This window comes from Budorcas taxicolor, chromosome 1 (genome assembly GCF_023091745.1).
Source record: "Budorcas taxicolor isolate Tak-1 chromosome 1, Takin1.1, whole genome shotgun sequence".
In the NCBI taxonomy this organism is placed as follows: Eukaryota; Metazoa; Chordata; class Mammalia; order Artiodactyla; family Bovidae; genus Budorcas; species Budorcas taxicolor.
Genome location: NC_068910.1, coordinates 196,775,821 through 196,788,701, shown reverse-complemented (window position 1 = coordinate 196,788,701; position 12,881 = coordinate 196,775,821). Strand labels below are relative to the sequence as shown.

The window sequence follows — 12,881 nt, the reverse complement described above, 5'->3', positions numbered from 1 at the left end:
TCTTTTAAGAATGTATTTGAGCCCATATGAGTATCAGTCTAAATCAAGTGGATTAGGAAGAAGTTAACAGACTTGAAAAAACAGGGCAATGACAAATTAAAAATATAAAAGAAATCCATAGACTTTAAAGCAAAGGCTGAAAGATAAAGGGCATTAATAATGATAAAAGGATCAATAAAATAAGAGGATTTTTACCCACTTCAATATATATGCACCTAATATACAAGCACCCCAATACTAACAGAACATAAAGGGAGAAATCAATATGAATACACTAACAGCAGGAGACTGTAACATCCTACTCACACCAATAGACAGATCTTCCATACAGAGAACCAATAAGGCAACGTAAGTCCTTAATGATACAGCAGAACAGCTTCGCTTAACTGGTATTTTCAGGATACTACATCCAAAAAAGAAAACAAACAAAAAAACAAAACCCCAAGTAAACATTCTTTTCAAGTGCACATGGAACATTCTCTAGGACTGACCACATCCTGGGGCACAAAACTAACCTTAACAAATAGTACAGAAACTGTTTTAAGTATCTTCTCTGACCACAACGGCATGAAACTAGAAATCAACCACAGGAGAGAAATGAGAAAAAAATGATGACCTGGAGACTAAATAACATGCTGCTGAAAAATGGGTCAATGAGGAAATCATAATAAAAGAATTTAAAAAATACCTTGAGACAAATGACAATGAAAACACAATCATAAAAAATCTGGATGCAGCAAAAGCAGTTCTCAGAGGAATGTTCAGAGTGATAACAGGCCTTGATCAAAAACCAAAAAATTTCAACACCCTAAACTATCACCTATAAAAGAAGTAGAAAAAGGAGAACAAAAACAATAACAAAAAATTAAAGTCAAAGGAGTGAACTAATAAAGATCAGGGTGGAAAGAAAATAAAGATTAAAAAAAAAAAAAACCAACAAATCCAAGAGCTGGTTCTTTGAAAGGGTAAACAAAATTGACAAACCTCTGGCCAGACTCACCAAGAAGAAAAGAGATGGCACCCAAATAAACAAAATAAGAAGTGAAAAAGGAGTAATTTCAATTGACAGGGCTGGTGGGGGGGGGGGGAAGGTAAGAGAATACTGCAATTATACAGCAACAAATTGACAACTTTGAAGAAATGGACAACTTTGTAGAAACATATAGACAACCAAACGTGAATCAAGAAGAAATAAATAATTTGAAAAGACTGATCACTAAAAGTAAAATACAACTGTAATTAAAAAACGTCCTAAAAAAAAATTCAGTCCAGGACTGGGTGGTTTCACGGACAACTTCTACAAACATACATACAAGAATGTATACTGATTCTTGTTAAACTCTTAGAAAAGACTCAAGAGGAGGGAACACTCTCAGAGACAATCTATGAAGCCCCATCACCCTGATACCAAAATCAGACTAAGACATTACCAAAAAAGAAAATGACATGTCAGTATCTTTGATGAATGTAGATGCAAAAATTCTCAACAACACATAGAAAAGACAATATACCATGACTATGTGAGATTATATCCCAGATTTACAAGGATAGTTCAAAATACGCAAGTAAATGAATGTAATAACATCACATTAACAAAAGAAAAGTAAAAAAACACATGATTATCTCAAGAGATGTAGAAAAAGCATTTGACAAAATTCAACATCGATTCATGATAAAAATTCTTACCAAAGTCAGAAAAGAGGGAACAAAGCTCAACATACTAAAAGCCATTTATAGCAGAGCCACTATAATACTCAATGAGGTAAAATGGAGAGCCTTCGCAGTAAAGGCTGGAATAAGACAAGGACACCCACTGTCACCACTTCTATTTAATACAGTTTCGGAAGTTCTACCCAAATCAATCAAACAAGGAAAAGAAATAAAAGGTATCCAAACTGGAAGGTAAAAGTTTTACTATATGTAGACGACATGATACTATACACAGAAAATTCCAAGGACTCCACACGAAAACTAATAGATATAAAAAGTGAATTCAGCAAAGTAGAATACAAGATTAACATTCAGAAATCAGTTGCATTCCTTTACACAACAATGAAATATCAGAAGGGGAATGTAAAAAAAAAAAATACTATTTAAAAAAATTACATCAAAAATAAAATACCTAGGTATAAACCTGACCAAGGAGGTGAAAGACTTATATGCTAAGAACTACAAAATATTAATAAATGGAATAAAAAATTCATAAAATGGAAAAATAACCCATGCTTTCTAAATTTGAATAATTAACACTGTTAAAGAGGCAATACTAGCTAAACTAATCCTGACTTAATGCCATCCCTATCAAAATACTCATGACATTTTCCACAGAACTATAGCAAATTTATATTGAATGATAAAAGACCCAGAATTGCCAGAGCATTCTGGAAAGAAAAAAAAAGAAAAAAGCAAGCAGAAGGCATAACTCTCCCAGACATCAGACAAGACTACAAAGCTACAGTAATCCAAACAGTGCAGTATTGGTACAAAAACAGGCATATGAATCAAAGGAATAGAAGGCCCAGAAATAAACCTACACAACCATGATCAATTAATCTTTGACAAATGGGACCAGAATATACAATGGGAAAAAGAAAGTCTCTGTAGCTAGTTGTGCTAGGAAAGCTAGAGACCTGCAGGTATCAATAAGTCAATGAAGTTAGAACACATCCTCACACAATGCACAAAAATAAACTTGAAATAGCTTGAAGACTAAACATAAGACACCATAAAACTCCTAGAAAATAGCATGAGCAAAACAGTCTGACATAAATAGTACCAGTGTTTTCTTAGATCGGTGTCCCAAGACAATAGAAATAAAAAATAAACCAATGAGACATAATAAAATTTATATACTTCTGTACAGCAAAGGAAACCAGTAAAAAAAAAAAAAAACACTGAAAAAAACCTATGGAATGGGAGAAAGCATCTGCAAATGATGTGACAGACAAGGGCTTAATCTCCAAAATATACAAACAATTCAATACAATTTAACAACAAAAAAACAAATAACCCAATCAAAATGTGGGTAGACAACCTTAATAGACCTTTCTCCAAACAAGACATACAAAAGGCCACTAAGTACATGAAAAGATGCTCAGTGTAACTAAATTATTAGAGAAATGCAAATGAAAACTACAATGAGGTACCACCTCACACGGTCAGAATGGTCATCATTAAAAAGTCTGTAAGTAATAAATGCTAGAGAGGATGTGGCAAAAAGGGAACTTTTCTATACCGTTGGTGGGAAGGAAAGTTTGTACAGTCACTATGGAAAACAGAATAAAGGTTTCTCAGAAAACTATAAAAACAGAATTATTATATGATCCAGTAGTCCCACTGCTGGGAATATACCTGGACAAAACTGTGAGTCAAAAAGATATGTGTACCCTTATATTCATAGCAGCACTGTTCACAATAGCCAAACCACAGAAACGATGTAAATATCCATTGACAGATGAATGGATTAAGATGTGGTAAATATAAACAATGAAATAGTACTCAGCCATAAAAAAAAAATGAAATAATGCCACTTGCAGCAACATGGATGCATCATACTAAGTGAAGTTAAGTCAGAAAGAGCAAGACAAATACCATGAGAACTCTTATGTGCAATCTAAAATATGCTACAAATGAACCTACCTATGAAACAGAAACAGACTCACTGACATATAGAACAGACTTGTGGTTGCCATGGGGAAGGGGGAGCGGGAGAGAGATGGACTAGGAGGCTGAGGTTGGTAGATGAAAACTATTACATTCAGAATGGATAAAAAACAAGGTCCTAATATATAGCACAGGAAACTATACCGAATATCCAGTGATAAATCATATTGGAAAGGAATATAAAGAAAGGAATGTATGTATCTGTATAACTGAGTCACTTTGCTGTACTACAGAGTTTGGATAATATAAACTATTTTTCAATTTAAAAAATTTTAAAACTTGCCAACCTATTAAAAAAAATAAATTGCCCTGAGCTCTTTAAAAATAAAAAACTAAAAATGACCTACACGTTAACAATGGTAACATACAGAAAATAAGTCTTAATTGTGGACACAATGGAGAAAAGAGAGGGTAGGATGAAGGGAGAAAGAAAGTAGCATTGACATATATATATTCAGTTCAGTTGCTCAGTCGTGTCCGACCCTTTGACACTCCATGGACAGCAGCACCTCAGGCCTCCCTGTCCATCACCAAGTCCTGAAGCTTGCTCAAACTCATATCCATTGAGTTGGTGATGCCATCCAACCATGTCACCCTCTGTCATTCCCTTCTCCTACCTTCAATCTTGCCCAGCATCAGGGTCTTCTCCAATGAGTCAGTTCTTTGCATCAAGTGGCCCAAGTACTGGAGCTTCAACTTCAGCTTCAGTCTTTCCAATGAATATTCAGGACCGATTTCCTTAGGATGGACAGGTTTGATCTTGCAGTCGAAGGGCCTCTCAAGAGTCTTCTCCAACACCACAGTTCAAAAGCATATATTCTTTGGCACTCAACTTTCTTTATGGTTCAACTCTCATATCCATACATGACTACTGGAAAGACCATAGCTTTGACTAGATGGACCTTTGTTGGCAAAGTAATGCCTCTGCTTAATATGCTGTCTAGGTTGGTCATAGCTTTTCTTCCAAAGAGCAAGTATCTTTTAATTTCCTGGCTGCAGTCAATATTTCCAGTGATTTTGGAGCACAAGAATAAAGTCTCTTACTGTTTCCATTGTTTCCATGTCTACTTGCCATGAAGTGATGGGATTGGATGCCATGATCTTAGTTTTTTGAATGTTGAGTTTTAAACCAGCTTTTTCACTCTCCTCTTTCACTTTCATCAAGGGGCTCTTCAGTTCCTTCTTGCTTTCAGCCATAAGGGTGGTGTCATCTGCATATCTGAGGTTATTGATATTTTTCCCGGCAATCTTGATTCCAGTTTGTGCTTCATCCAGCCCGGCATTTTACATGATGTACTCTGCGTGTAAGTTAAATAAGCAGGGTGACATTAGACAGCCTTGATATACTCCTTTCCCAATTTGGAACCAGTCTGTCGTTCCATGCCCGGTTCTAACTGTTGCTTCTTGACCTGCATACAGATTTCATGAGGCAGGTAAGGTGGCCTGGTAGTCCCATCTCTTTAAGAATTTTCCACAGTTTGTTGTGATCCATACAGTCAAAGGCTTTGGTGTAGTCAATAAGGCAGATGTTCCAGATGTTTTTCTGGAACTCTTGCTTTTTCAATGATCTAGTGGATGTTGGCAATTTGATCTCTGGTTCCTCTGCCTTGTCTAAATCCAGCTTAAATATCTGGAAGTTCTTGGTTCAGGTACTGTTAAAGCCTCGCTTGGAGAATTTTGAGCATTATTTTGCTAGCATGTGAGACAAGCGCAGTTGTGTAGTACTTTGAGCATTCTTTGGCACTGCCTTTGTTTGGGACTGGAAAGAAAACTGACCTTTTCCAGTTCTGTGGCCACTACTCAGTCTTCCAGATTTGCTGGCATATTGAGTGCAGCACTTTCACAGCATCATCTTTTAGGATTTGAAATAGCTCAACTGGAATTCCATCACCTCCTCTAGCTTTACTTCTTAGTGATACTTCCTATGGCCCACTTGACTTCACATTCCAGGATGTTTGGCTCTTAGTTGAGTGATCACACCATTGTAGTTATCTGGGCCATGAAGATCTTTTTGCCACCTCTTCCTAATAGAGTCTACTTCTGTTAGGTCCATACTGTTTCTGTCCTTTATTGAGCCCATTTTTGCATGAAATGTTCCCTTGGTATTTCTAATTTTCTTCAAGACACCTCTAGTCTTTCCCATTCTACTGTTTTCCTCTATTTCTTTGCATTGATCACTGAGGAAGAGTTTCTTATCTCTCCATGATATTCTTTGGAACGCTGCATTTAAATGTGTATAATTTTCCTTTTCTCCCTTGTGTTTCACTTTTCTTCTTTTCTCAGCTATTTGTAAGACCTCCTCAGACAACCTTTCTGCCCTTTTGCATTTCTTTCTCTTGGGGATGGTCTTGATCACTGCCTCTTGTACAATGTCATGAACCTCTATCCATAGTTCTTCTGGCACTCTGTCTATCAGGTCTAATCTCTTGAATCTTTGTCTTTTCCATCGTATAATCATAAAGGATTTGATTTAGGTCATACCTGAATGGTCTACTGGTTGTCCCTACTTTCTTCAAATTAATTTTGCAATAAGGAGCTCATGATCTGAGCCACAGTCAGCTCCTGGTCTTGTTTTTGCTGACTGTATAGACCTTCTCCATCTTCAGCTGCAAAAAATGTAATCAATCTGAGTTCGATGTTGACCATCTGGTGATGTCTATCTGTAGAATCATCTCTTGTGTTGTTGGAAGAGGGTGTTTGCTATGACCAGTGTGTTCTCTTGGCAAAATTCTGTAAGTCTTTGCCCGCTTCATTTTGTACTTCAAGGCCAAACTTCAGGTATCTTGTGCCTTTCTACTTTTGCATTCCAGTCCCCTATGATGAAAAGGAATCTTCTTTTGGTATTAGTTTTAGAAGGTCTTGTAGGTCTTCATAGAAACCATTCACCTTCAGCTTCTTCAGCATTACTGGTTCAGGCACAGACTTGGAATACTGTGATACTGAATGGTCTGCCATGGAAACCAACGCAAATCAGTCTGTCGTTTTTGAGATTGTACCCAAGTACTGCAATCTGGACTCTTTTGTTGACTATGAGGGCTACTCCATTTCTTCTAAGGGATTCTTGCCTAAAGTAGTAGAGATAATGGTCATCTGAATTAAATTCGTCCATTCCAGTCCATTTTGGTTCACTGATTTCTAAAATGTCAATGTTCACTTTTGCCACTTCTGCATGTTTGGCCACCTCCAATTTACATTGATTCATGGACCTAACATTCCAGGTTCCCATGCAACATTGTTCTTTAGAGCATTGGACTTCACTTCCATCACTAGTCATATCCAGAACTGGGCTCTGTTTTCACTTTGACTCTGTCTCTTCATTCTTTCTGGAGTTATTTCTCCACTCTTCTCCAGTAGCATATTGGGCATATACCAACCTGGGAAGTTCATCTTTCAGGGTCCTATCTTTTTGCCTTTTCATACTGTTCATGGGGTTCTGAAGGCAAGAATACTGCAGTGGTTTGCCATTCCCTTCTTCAGTCAACCATGTTTTGTCATAACTCTCCACCATGACTCATCCATCTTGGGTGACCCTACATAGCATGGCTCATAGTTTCATTGAGTTAGACAAGGCTGTGGTCCATGGGATTAGGTGGCTAGTTTCCTGTTATTGTGGATTTCATTCTGTCTGCCCTCTGGTGAATGAGGATAAGAGGCTTATGGAAGCTTCTTGATGTCAGAGCCTACACTATCATGTAAAAATGGATAACTAGTGGAAAGCTGCTATATAACACAGGGAGCCCAGCGTGGCTCTCTGTGATGACCTAGAGGGGTTGGATGTGAGCAGAGAAGGAGGCTCAAGAGGGACAGGAAATGTATAAAATTATTTCTGATTCACATTGTTGTATGCAGAAACCAACACAATATTGTAAAGCCATTATCCTCCAATTAACAAATTTTTAAAATAGCATAAAAAAGAAAGTCAAGGAATATTACCAAAATTATCCTAAAAGTCTAAAAATAAAATTGCACTTAAAAAGATAAAATACTGGGCTTCCCTTGTGGCCCAGTGGTAAGGAATTCACCTGCCAATGTAGGAGATAAGGGTTCAAATCCCTGATCTAGGAAGATCCCACATGCCATGGAACAACTAAGCCCATGTGCCACAACTCCTGAGCCTGTGCTCTAGAGATCAGAAAGTGCAACTACTGAAGCCCACGTTCCCTAGAGCCTGTGCTCTGCAGAAAGAGAAGCCACAACATTGAAAAGCCTACATACCACAACCAGAATGTAGCTCAAGCTTGCCACAACTAGAGAATAGCTGGCATAGCAATGAAGGTGAAGCACAGCCAAAAATAAATAAACAGAAATTTAAAATGTTTTCTAATACCTATGATACTCATAACAATTCAAATAAAGGAATATAGCAACTTTTAAAACAGACTGCTGTGAGATTCAGTTTTTCTCTGTGAAAATCTGGCAGTTCAAGTTATAGGAATCTAGGTTATTCAATATAAAAATTCCAGTGCTTTCTCATTCCTATCCTTTGTTATTTTAATGATTACATATCCAGTATTCAATACTGTGGGATTCCTTTTATATCAGAGCCTTTTCTAAGAGATGGGAAGTACAGAAATAGTTTAAGATCAAATATTCTAAAATCCAACAAATCTATTCACCTCTGATAAAAGTTCTACTATGGATATGACTCTTGAGAATCAAAATAAGAAAGCTTATTTAGTTTCTATATATTAAGAGAAACAAGGAATCTCTTTCGATTATTAACTAAAAAAAAGACTGTAATCATAATTGTAATTAGCTTCTTAAGATACTATATCTTCTTAAATTTAGATGTATCAGGCTGTCAATGGTGGTTTAAGACAGCATTACAACTAAGACAAGAGTTTTGAGACATGTACTAATGTTTCAAGTTTCATCATGGCCACAAGTAAACAGTATTCAGCTATATCATCTCAAATTTCATTATTATTACACTTTTTGGAAAAAAGCCAACAAATGCCATCTTAATTTCAAGCTTTTTACCATTAACATTTGCACAAAGCATATCTTCTATCAAAGCTGAGAACAGAGTAACTTACCCTGTCATGAAGAGTCCAGCCAACATATTTTAGGTAACTGTCATTCAAAAAGGCATCACTATACATTTTCATCCATACTCCAATTTCTTCAATACAAATGGCTCTAATTTCAGCAATAGCATCACTAGAGGAGGAAAAAACAAAAGAAAAAACAAAGAAAGAAAAACCTCTGACTAACATTCAAAGGTAGAATGGACTTCGTACTCATTTTCAGCAAGCAACAAAAACAGTATTATCCAAATACTGGGCTTTCCAGGTGGTGCTAGTGTTAAAGAACCCTCATGCCAATGAAGGAGACATAAGAGATGGGGTTTGATTCCTGGGTTGGGAAGATCCACTGGAGAAGGAAATGGCAACCACTTCAGTATTCTTGCCTGGAGAATTCCATGGGCAGAGAAGGCTGGTGGGCTATAATCCATAGGGTCACAAAGAGTTGGACACGACTGAAGCAACTTAGCACAATCCAAATACTGTTATATATACATGCACTCTCGAATGTCTCCAATTTGAATATCTTCCATTTTTAACATGACTTCGTGGCTTCCCTGGTGGCTCAGAAGGTAAAGCGTCTCCCTGCAGTGCGGGAGACCAGGGTTCAATCCCTGTGTTGGGAAGATCCCTTAGGGAAGGAAATGGCAACCCACTCCAGTACTCTTGCCTGGAAAATTCCATGGACAGAGGAGCCTGGTAGGGTCCATGGGGTCGTGAACAGTCGGACACGACTGAGCGACTTCACTTTTCACTTTCTATAAAAGCTACCAATAACAAACAGAAAAAAAAATGCTTCTGAAAATCATCTTATTCTGACTCAAGTGCTGTATTTAGACTCGGAAATGGCATTTTCAGCTTTCTGAAAACCTCACAATTATGGATGAGATCATTAAACATGTTAAAACTTCTAAGGAACTAGAGTATCAATATCTGAATACAGAATAATGTAGAATTCAAAAACTGTTTCGCTAAATAACTGTGAGTTATAAGCTAGTACACATCTAAAGAATTAAACGAAAATAATTTTCATGAACAACAAATTAGTATTTATGAGGCAAAATTTTAAAAGCCTGTATTATTTGAAAATGTACGAGCATGTGTGTTCAGTCGCATCTGACTGTGATCCTATGGACTGTAACCCACCAGGATCCTCTCTGTCCATGGAATTTTCCAGGCAAGAATACAGGAGTGGGTTGCTATTTCTTTCAACAGGCTATCTTCCTGACCCAGAAATCAAACCTGTGTCTCCTGCATTGGTAGGCAGATTTTTTATTACTGTGCCACTCAGGCAGCCCTTGAAAATATAGTTTACAAAACCCAAAACCTTAATTCACGTTTAGTCACAAAAGAACCATCCTGGTGACTACACTATGAAGTTGTAGGAGAAAAAACTGCAAAAGTCAAGCTCTCTGGCTCTGTGCCCAGACAACTTTTCACCTCACCATCAGCATCCATCACAACCCTCTTGGGATTACTTCTATTCTAAAATCTGTGCACCACAAAGACGATATTAATTTTTCACCCTATCTTTCAACAGGTTAATAGTTCTGGCTAAAAACACTCCCAAATTATACAATATGGTAAATCCCACCTTTCTTTTGTAGATCAATCTTAAAGGTTTCTGAGCTAACATACATCAATACATAGTTAAAACTTTAGGTAATTTTTAATTCTCCAATTTACACAAGGCAATCATCTATCAAGGTGCTTTTCTTGGTTTCTCTTTTGCGATGAGTGCTAGTATTCTAATATTTAATTCTCTGCTCTAATAAATTTTAGTGCCTTCTAAGTCCATGTCATTGCTTAAAAAATAAAAATATGAAACACTCTCTCTCAAAAGTATACTACCAATTACAGAGTTAAGGTATTCCTACATTTTTGTTGTTGTCGCTGTTGTTAATACCCTTTTCTCTATAGCACGGAGGCGAATGATACAGACTTTGGAGCAAGATATCTTGAGTGTAAATCCTAACTCTGCTAATTACTAGCTGACAGTTACTTCCCTCTTTCTTAATTTCCTCATCAGTAGAACAATAATAATGGAATCTAGACCTCATAGTTACTGTGAGAAGGTATAACGGTGTCTGAGAGTAAAATAAAATATTTAGAAATGTGTTTTGTGCACGTGCGCTCAGTCACTTCAGTTGTGTATGACTCTTTGTGATCCTATGGATTATAGCCTGCCAGGCTCCTCTGTCCACGGGGATTCTCAAGGCAAAAATAGTGGAGTGACTTGCCATGCCCTCCTGCAGAGGATCTTTCGAACCCAGAGATCAAACCCACGTCTCTTATATCTCATGCATTGGCAGGTGTGTTCTTTACCACTCATGCCACCTGAGAAGCTCAGAACTGTGTTCTGTACCTACTAAAACCTTCCATAAATGTTCATTATCATAATCTTTTAGTTACCATCAATCTAGACATTCACATCTAGATAAGATAATATAAAAAGCAGCTTAAGAACTGTAAAAGAATGTTCCCTGACCTGTAAAATACTGAATGCAATGGATCAAGGGCATTTTCTAAATTCATGTCTCAACCAATTTTGTCACTAATGTTTTGCTAAAAATTTACGTTTTTGGAAACAGCACAACTCTTACAAGGTGAACAAAAGCCTAAGGGAGAAAGGAATAGCAGAAGGAGTCACTACAAAGTCATACTGTATCATTCAACTGGACTGTGAATAAGAACTAGAGAATACATAGCTTGCAGAAATGATTAAAATATTCACTTAGAGAGTGTTAAATGTTAATAAAGGGCAGTACAGGGAACACTGAACCATGTAAAATGATGGAGGGAAACAGAGGGTCAAAGAAGGCTTCTGAGAGGCAGTAATGTTTGTATAGACCCAAACAGCTGAAACTCTTTGGTGTGCTTACTAAATCCAAATCTTCCACTAAACTATTTCAGTATGACCAGTGTTATTTAAAGCCAGGGTCCCTAACATCTAGGATTTAATGCCTGATAAAATGAGGTGGAGATGAAGTAATAATAATACAAATGAAGGGCACAATATATGAATCCTTGCAAAACCATTCCCCTTCACCTCCGGTCTATGAAAAAATTGTCTTTGATGAAACCAGTCCCTGGTACCAAAAACACTGGGGACCACTGATTTTAAGTGCATCAGAAACATAATAAGCTTATAGAAAATAAAAATACATCTCCTTTCTTTTGCTGTATTATCCATGAGAAAAAATATGGGCAAAATACATGACAATGCATTATATCACTATAAGTATCCCACAGAACAGGTGACATAGTTATCTGCTACCTTATATTATCCCTTAACATGTGACTATTAACAGAAGTTTATGCATAAGAATAAAAACTCAATGTCAAGGATACATTAACTATCAAGGAAAAATATATTTAATTTATATTTATACTGAAACTATGAATGTGACCCACATGTTTAGGTCAAGGATGAAATATTAGGAAGTAAGGAGATTAAAACAATAGAATGACAGGTTTACTCATAATAAATCATATCACCACATAGTATAAGAACAGTTTTGAAAATGTGATTGGAAATGTTCCATTATTGTCTTAAAAAATGAAAGACTCAACAGGTCTTTCTCAATGGGTTTGGCACTGAGCTACCAAAGAAGCCCAAAAACTAATAACATTTAAATTCTTTTACTGACACTAAAATAGCAGTCTTCTTTTCTGATTGCTTTAAAGAATTTATCTTGGTCTTTGATGTTTCGTACTTTGACTATGGTATGCATAGATGTGAAATATTTTTCTTAATCTACTTAATACTCACTAATTTTTTCAATCCGTTTTTCTAACCAATTTTTGAAATTTCAGTAAATTTTATTACTAATTTCCAATATGTCTCCCTTCTTTTGAATATTATGTAAAGGACTTACAAAGCCTCTCAAATGATTGTTTGTTTTTTTTCCAGAAATGCCATTCTATTAAATTCTATGTCTGGGTAAATTCCTCAGTATTATATTCTAATTTACTAATAGTCCCTTCAACAGTCTAAAGTATATTTCCTTCACTAAATATATATCCATTAATAGAGTTTTTATATCTGGTTATTTTTTCATGAAACTATACTTTTACTTATTTTTTAAGGAATGGGTTTTTTGTTTTTTTTTTTTAAAGGTAATTTTCTTTTTTTTTTTTTTACTTTATAATATTGTATTGGTTTTGCCACATATCAACATGAATCCGCCACAG

The 12,881-nt window shown here is 36.3% G+C and overlaps 1 protein-coding gene across 1 annotated transcript in view; it reads right to left on the bottom strand.

The window, feature by feature from the left end:
• STAG1 (stromal antigen 1) overlaps positions 1-12,881 on the bottom strand; it is a 465,665-nt gene that overhangs the window by 126,902 nt on the left and 325,882 nt on the right. Inside the window, exon 10 of the mRNA XM_052642913.1 lies at positions 8,700-8,823. Within this exon, the coding sequence (XP_052498873.1) occupies positions 8,700-8,823 (124 nt within the window). The remainder of the gene's footprint in view (positions 1-8,699; positions 8,824-12,881) is intronic.